Raw genomic sequence first — 8421 nt, 5'->3', positions numbered from 1 at the left:
AATTGTTGGCAGCGAAGTGGTTTTAATTACATGGCCTTGCAAAGGATGGTTCGCGAAGGAAGACTGGCGATTAATATATGTATGCTCACTATGTATAATTAAGAGGGAGAGAGGCTACTGTTCAAGTAATTTTAGTCAAGCCAATACAAGTGGCTTTGGAGCAACGACATTATAAGAGGAGTGCTGATTCAAGACCTCTTTAGTCAAGACGAGGACCTTTGACTTCGAGGTCTGGGGGGCAATGTTTGGACCCAAAATAAACATTTTGGCCTGACAAGGCGTGTCTTGGAGAAATTGAGGCGTGTCTTGGAGAAATTGAGCCAATGTCAGTGGCTCAAGCTATATATTGTCGACAAGCTCGAAATATATATTTAGAGGCTAAATAAAGCCTACTATGGAAGCATGGAAGCATGAAAAATTAACTTTAGCATATTTTCCTACTTCGGCTAGAAAAAACCGAGCTAGACAAGGAAGGAGGGGTGGCAGACTGACCAAATGAACTTGAAATGAGCTGAAACTCTGCAGATCCATTCTAGACAGCCCAAGGATAATTTCTTATGAAGAGTGCCAGAGATGTTTTTGAGTGGAAGGCCTTCAAACAATCAGTCCAATCTTTTGCAGAAGCAAAACTGGAAAACTGGACCTGTAAGAGGTCCAGCAGCGTTTTCGGCCCAACCACTATACCAAAAATTCTGAAATTTTTCCAGGGTGATCTACACTCATAATGGAACATTTTTTATGAAGAGGTCATAGTGAAAGTTGGAATGCTTGTTGGAGAAATAATTGAAGGAATAAAGGGGCAGAAACTGACCTAAAACCAGCTCAATATTCACATGTTCATGTTTCCTACCCACATGAAGAAAGCTAGATGCTTTTCTTCTTTTCCTTGGATATATTTTTCAAGACAATCTCTTTAATAGATCATCATCACTTCCATGTTGTTGCACCTTCATGCCTTGCTTTCATTTCATCATTTCTCTATCTTTTCCATATTTTACAAATCACTTTCATATTCCACTTTCATTATTTTTCTTCCACTCATCATTTCACTCTTCTTTTTCTTCCCTATATAAACACCTTCTCTTCTCATTCTAAAACACACATTCACAACACAACAACAACATCTCTAAGATGATCTAAGTTCTCTCTAGAGCAAACCTCTCTAAGAGCAACTCCTCTTCCTCTCCTTTTCTTTCTCTTAGCGGTGATCTCACTCCTAGTCCTAGTCTTCTCAGAAGCCGACTTTCAGTGCCACCAAACCCTCTGTCAACGTGCTTCGGTCCTAGTCTCCTCGGGAGCCGACGGTAGTGCCGCGACCACAACGGTTACTGAACCAGCTAAGCAAGGGTAACGCCCTAGCAACCCAGCCAAGCTAAAGTCACGCTTTAGCAAGATCTCAACACTTCCCGGTGATGTCGCTCTGCTCGATCTACAATATTGAGTATCGATTGTGTTAACAAGAAGAAAATTCAGCAAAGTCCTCACCACGAGGCAGAAAGAATCCCCACGACGAGGTTGGTGCTCTCCTCGTCCACAATTGCTTGATAGAAGTCAGGTCAAGGGACACCCCCGACGACCGCACCCTAACGGTGCTGGCACGCCCGCGCAGAAAAGAGACTGTTGACCAGCTGCAGCAAAATTGGAGCCAAACACTTCTATAAGCAGCAACTTAATTGTGCAATTTTTAAAATAGGCTGCTTTTTAAAATTTCAAAAAACACATTTTGCTACTTAATTTATAAGTTAAGCAGATTTTTGCACAATATAAGCTGTCTCAAACTGGACCGAAGCCAACTGTAGCTTGCCACATCTATAATTCCGGGCCTAGATTCCATGTGGCAACTGGCAACAACCATAACATCAGCCATAATGTAACGCACTCAAAAAACAATCACTTAAACCAACAAATAATTTACAAAACAACTGCAAAGCAAGGTCGACACCCATCGGTATATCGTAAGAGAGCTCGCGCCAACCACCTCTAATTAATCTTGGATCTAGAACGGTTTTGCGAGTCTCTAAAAATCAATGTGAGAAACTTTCTGAATGGACCCATCAGTATTCAATACATTTTCATACTTTTTCTTTAATTTATAAATTAAATTACGTGATTATGTACGAAGAATAAAGGTAAGAAAAATGCATATAAATGAAGTATTTCTCTTTATATTCAAGTTTAAATGTTAATTTTCATTTTCTTTTAATGATTTTCCTATAACTACTGTGTTAGATTAAAAAGCATCTAAATTATTATATTTTGGAATTTATTTTCTCAATTTAGTATCACAAAATTAGTGATTTCAATTTATTTTGGGGGCCGTGACCACTTACCCAATTTTAGAACAAAAATTGCCCACTTACTCCAGCAAGAGTTTTTTAACCCCATTTACCCAATCTAACCTCTAGAGACAGTTTTGCCCCTATAATAACTCTTTCCTCTCAGACTCTCTCTCTCACTCTATCTCTCTCTGTGCCGCGCACCACCTCAGGCTCCCGTCTCTCTCTATCTCTCTGCTCCGGCACACCACACCAGGCTCCGGTCTCTCTCTATCTCTCTATCTCTCTGCTCCGGCGCCCCACCTCAGGCTTCGGGCCACCACCTCCATCCAGTCCCCACTGCCATCAGAAACGATCGTCAACCGTCATAGGTCCCTCAAGCCAGCCCCCAGATCGGAGCTCAACCCCCAAGCGCCGCCGTCACCGAACCAGACTCTCTCTCTCTCTCTCTCTCTCTTACTGCCATGGCTGTTCCGGCACCCCACTTTCAGCTTCAGGCCAACCTCGATCGATCCACCTCCGGCGTCACCAACAACCAAACCACAGATCCACCGATCCAAGGCCCACAGCCACAACTCAGCCCCCAACTCCGATCCGACTCCGAACCCAGGCCGAATCGACTCCGCTCCAACGTGAAACACGCTCCGACGACTCCTCACAGTCCGGTGGGTGCCCAGATCAATTCTTGGGTGCCCAGATGTTTTTTTTTTTGTTTTTTTGGTATAATGAGATTTTTTTTTTTTTTTTTGTATCTGTAATGGTTCATTTGAGGGAAATTATATGATTATTGGAGGGTAATAATATCATCATTGGGGCAATAACATGATTATTAGGAGGCAATAATATGATTATTGGGTGGCAATAATATGATTATTGGGAGACAATAATATGATTATAAATCGATCAATTATGCCTGTAGTGTATTCATTTAGGTTTTGAGAGTTCATACAATTCACTGGACGACAATAATATGATTATTGGAGGAAATAATATGATTTTTGGGAGGCAATAATATGATTATTGGGGGGCAATAATATGATTACTTTGGGGCAATAATATTGTTACTGGGTATTATTAGGGACCGGTCGCCGGATTCCGATCACCGGTCGCCTGATTCCTGTCCCCGGTCGCCGGATTCCGGTCACCGGAGTCCGAGGCCGGCCACTAGTCACCGGAGTCGGCGGTCGGCCGTTGGTCACCAAAGTCCGGCAAGGTGGAGGATGATTTCTCCCTCTAAGTGAGAAAGAAGGAGAGGGTAAAAAAGTCCCAAAAATAAATAAAAAGAAATAAAAAAAAATTAATTGGGTAAAGGGGAAATAATCCCTTAGAGTGTTTTTGGTAAATGGGGTTTTTAAACTCTTGGTGGAGCAAGTGGATAATTTTTAAGCTGAAATTGGGTAAATGATCATTTCCCCTTTATTTGGAGCGTGTTTTGGTAAGAGGTGATACAAATTTTTATTTATTTAAATTAATTTTTCATATTTTTTGAAATATTATATAATAATTTTAATTATCATGCCAACAACGTGTCGTGTCTAAATTTTTTCTAATGACATATCACCGTACTGTGTCATGTCGTGTCGCATCGTATCAGCTTATTCACGTTGGAATCGGTGTTTGCTAGACCACAAAAAGTCAAAAAGATTGAGGATGGGACAAGACAAAGATGCAGATAAGTATTTACACAATCCACGACTAATTAAAAACAGGTGAGAAAATATTAATTCCTAGCAAATGGAGGAGGACCACAAAAACTGAAAGAAAGAGAAGGAGTTATTGTCTTGTTCCTATCACGGATTGTTTTGTGTAACGTGCTCTCTGATGCATGCATGCATATCATGTTCCTATCGATCGATCTCGTCGCTTGATATATGGAGTTCATAACTTTTGCCGTTAGTGGAACGAAAAATTTTCTGTTTAATATTTACTACTAAATTGTAGTAGACATGCTACGTTAATTGGATGCAACAATGTTCACAAATGAATTTGACTAATGATTACGTTGAACCTCATCATCTTTTTAATCATACCTCTATAATTGTTATTTGGATATATGAATAGAATCACTCCATAAGATATTATCATCTTTTATTAAAAAAAAAAAATTAATGTAATTTGATCTGAATACATCAATCATGAGGTGAATCGCTTCTACTGGTCAAGAGGATAAAGTTATTTTCCATACGAAAGAAATTCCGTCATTGAATTTGCTTCCATTCATTGACCCAATACCCAACTTCTCATCAACAAATCATCTGCCCTATATATAGCATCTACCGCTCGAAAGATTTGCACTCCACTTCGAAATCTCTCTTGATCTACCTATCAAACATCATCTCTGTACCGTATTGAAGCCATATTATACCGAAAACTACATATTAGTCTGCATTGTTATAACTTATACAATCGAAACTCGAGGAAAAGAAGCAAATGGCACTGTCTCCAGAGCAAGAACACCCCAGGAAAGCATTTGGATGGGCTGCAAGAGATACATCTGGTGTTCTCTCTCCCTTCAAATTCTCAAGAAGGTACTCATTTGAAAAAGTAGTCGTTCAGTATCTCCGTTTTTTATTTTGTTCTCTGAAATTCAACTAATTTACAAATTTGCTGCAGGGAAACAGGAGCGACGGACGTAAGATTCAAAGTGTTATACTGTGGAGTATGCCATTCGGACATTCACATGGCCAAAAATGATTGGGGGATTTCTACCTATCCTATAGTACCTGGGTACGTTTATGTTCATACGGATTATGAGTGATATTAATATCTTAATTAATTGCCCTAGTTTAATTATGAAGTGTATCTTTTTAATGTACTTGGGATGTGCAGGCATGAACTTGTTGGTGTAGTGACAGAGGTAGGGTGCAAAGTAAATAAATTCAAAGTTGGAGACAAGGTCGGAGTTGGTTGCATGGTGGACTCTGACCGAACTTGTGATAATTGTGTCCACCACCTAGAAAATTACTGTCCCCAACTGATACAAACCTACAGTTCCAAGTACTATGATGGAACCATGACATACGGAGGTTACTCGAACAACATGGTGACTGATGAGCACTTCATTGTTCGTATCCCGGACAACTTACCACTTGATGGCGTTGCTCCGCTTCTATGTGCCGGGATTACAACCTACAGCCCGTTGAGATATTATGGACTTGACAAACCTGGTATGCATCTTGGTGTGAATGGCCTAGGTGGTTTAGGTCACGTGGCCGTGAAATTTGCCAAGGCTTTGGGGCTCAGGGTTACAGTGATTAGTACCTCCCCTAATAAGAAGAAGGCAGCTATGGAACATCTCCGTGCTGATGCATTTTTGCTCAGCACTGACCAAGATCAAATGGAGGTAATCATTCGATGAATAAAATCCGCGCCTTCATGATTTTAAGTTGATTCATCTATGCATGTTTTGGGTGAACTAATGCAGTTTTTATGACATTGTAGGCTGCCATGGGAACAATGAATGGCATCATCGACACAGTTCCTGCAGTTCGACCTCTAGAGCCTTTGATTAAATTGTTGAAGACTAATGGAAAGGTTGTTACCATTGGTATAACGGTGCAGCCACTCGATCTTCCAGTTTTTCCTTTGGACCTCGGTAAGCATATTTGTAATTACGTTGAGAAATAAAGTTAACGAACTGGTTTTACACTGCTGGGGACTAATTTGCATTATTGAACATATACTTGAGAGTTGATAACAACATTGCAATCACAGGAAGGAAGATGGTAGCTGGCAGTGCCTTTGGAGGTATGAAGGAGACACAAGAGATGATTGATTTTGCTGCTGAACATAACATAATAGCTGACACTGAGGTTATTCCGATTGATTACCTGAACACCGCTATGGAACGCGTTGTCAAAAAAGATGTCAGGTTTCGATTTGTCATAGACATTGAGAACACATTGAAGTCCGACTGTTAAGTTTCTTATCCAGATCAATCAATGATACATCAATAATTAACTTTCAGTATGATGGAGCTCTCCATATATCTTCACATTTCTCACATATAATGTGATAAGATGGGAGTAAATAAATGGAATTATTGTATAATTAATACAGATTTCAGTTGTATTGTTTTAAATAGGTTTATGTTCTTAATAATTATAGTAGTGTAATAATTCTACTCCTGTATTAATACTAAAAAATCACACACTCCATGGGTGTAGGAATGAGTGTGTGAATGGTGAGAAGTGGCTAAATAATTGTGGGAGGCTGTTTTTATTAACCGTCCCACTTTTTTCTTTTCTTTTCTTTGCGATCTCTCCCGCTCAATGCAAGAAAAAAATAGGTCCATCATTCACAAAACAATGAAGGCCCAAAACTAAATGTTGTGCTTAATGCATGCTGTCACCAACCAGATTACTTAAATAAAGCCTCTTGAACTAAGATTGAAGTTTGGAATCGGCTTTCATGGACGGGTCCGTATAACTAGGGATGACAAAAATCCCCAGCGGGGCGGAGCTCCATTGGATACCCGCCCCTAAGAGCATCAGCAATGGGGACCTATATTTGGGTCCAAACTCAAAATTTGAGTCCAAAGTGTAGGAACTGAGCTGCAGTGGGTCGGAATAAATTGGACCCAAATCTGCCGGAGACCCAAATTTGAGAGCAAATCTGATCCAGTCTTGGACCCAAAAAAAATTGGACCCAAATTTGTGGGACCCGCCACGTTGTGTTGCTGATGCATGCAAGGACATGCAAGTGGGAGTGGCAAGTGGGAATGGATCAGAAAAGGAGTGGGTCCCGCAATATTAAAAAACCAACGGCTCTTTGGTTTTGAAATCAAAGGTCATGATTGAATTATTAATTCAATCTGACGGTCAGAAAATAATTGAATAAAAATTTGACCCAAATTTGAGTCTAAAAATATGAGTCTAAAATATGGGTCCAAAAATAAGTCTTGCACCACTGCAGCACCTAATAAAAGTAAGTCCTGTTGTACACTATTCAGATGGACCCAAATCACTATTCCAGCTTATTTGGACCCAAATTTGAGTCTAAAAAATGAGTCTCCACTGCTGATGCTCTTATGGGGGGAGAATTCGGGGACAAATAGGGAATGGGGATGGGGATCCCCAATCCCCGCTATCTAAGATTGGGGATGGGGCGGGGATGGTATTGTGATCCCCATCCCCAAACCCGCCCCAATAATATATACATATATTTAACTTATATATATATTAATTTATTTTTTATAATATAAATCATAAATATATACATTTACTATTTTACTTTAATGGCTACACTTTTACTTTAATGGTGTTTTGACTTTTGCACCTACTAAATTATGATTTATGGATTTAATCATGTTTTAAATTTATTTGTTGTAGATTTTGATTTTAAAAAAGGCAATATGAGAAAAAATTATTTTATTTATTAAATTCTTATTAGGGATTTGGGGCGGGTTTGGAGGCTTAATTAGTCCCCAGTGGGGATGAGGACGGAGAATCCCCAATATATTTTTATTGGGGATTGGGGCGGGGATGGGGGTAGAGAATGACCTCGGGGATGGAGATAGTATTGTGATCCCCATCCCCAACCCGCCCCATTGCCATCCCTACGTATAACAGAGGTAAAGTTTATGAATGATTTGATATATGCCTCTTTAATTTGACTTTGTAAGACGCTCTGTATGCACGTTATCCTTTTGTTTCGAGTTGTTGGCCATATAATAGTTTTGTCCTTGGTCCCCTTTTGGGCGGGTAAACGATGATGTTTTGGAAGATCCATTCAGTAACTTCAGAATTGGGCAAACAGTCACTGCAAGGATCGTTGCAAAGACTAATTATTCAGATAACAACAAAAAGAGTTTCCAGTGGGATCTGTCATTGAAACCTAGTTTGTTAACAGGTAAAGTAATATCGAGTATTTCTTGCCCTGAATTGGTTCCACTACTTTTTCTTTCATCAGTATAAATTTACTTCTTCTATGACTCTTTGAGCCTCATCCCGAGTATCTGTAAATATGTATAGCATCTATTCTTATATAAAAAAGTGGATGCCCTCTTCCATCTTTGTACATTTTTTATTTATATATAAGCCATTTCTTATATCTAGAAATGTACCTTCTGTATATTTATGACCATCTGGTCTGCTACTTTGACTCTTTGAGCCTCATCATGAGTGTATACTATGTATACTTCTAT

General features: G+C 39.5%; 1 protein-coding gene across 1 annotated transcript; it reads left to right on the top strand.

Annotated features, from left to right (window-relative positions):
- Window positions 1-4557: 4557 nt before the first annotated feature.
- Window positions 4558-6471, top strand: LOC133721720 (probable mannitol dehydrogenase). Its single transcript, XM_062148412.1, has 5 exons — window positions 4558-4804; window positions 4890-5003; window positions 5106-5619; window positions 5718-5871; window positions 5991-6471. The coding sequence occupies exons 1-5, from the start codon at window positions 4707-4709 to the stop codon at window positions 6194-6196; spliced, it is 1086 nt and encodes a 361-aa protein (XP_062004396.1). The 5' UTR covers window positions 4558-4706; the 3' UTR covers window positions 6197-6471.
- The last annotated feature ends 1950 nt before the right edge of the window (window positions 6472-8421 follow it).

Source organism: Rosa rugosa, chromosome 7 (assembly GCF_958449725.1).
Source record: "Rosa rugosa chromosome 7, drRosRugo1.1, whole genome shotgun sequence".
In the NCBI taxonomy this organism is placed as follows: Eukaryota; Viridiplantae; Streptophyta; class Magnoliopsida; order Rosales; family Rosaceae; genus Rosa; species Rosa rugosa.
The sequence above is the reverse complement of the archived record's forward strand: the minus strand, read 5'-3'. Positions and strand labels throughout refer to the sequence as shown.

Bases quoted from the DNA above. Each gene is read 5' to 3' on its own strand.
- LOC133721720 (XM_062148412.1), top strand. From the start codon at position 4,707: ATGGCACTGTCTCCAGAGCAAGAACACCCCAGGAAAGCATTTGGATGG. The intron at 4,805-4,889 runs GTACTCATTTGA...AATTTGCTGCAG, and splicing joins CCCTTCAAATTCTCAAGAAG to GGAAACAGGAGCGACGGACG. The intron at 5,872-5,990 runs GTAAGCATATTT...TTGCAATCACAG, and splicing joins AGTTTTTCCTTTGGACCTCG to GAAGGAAGATGGTAGCTGGC.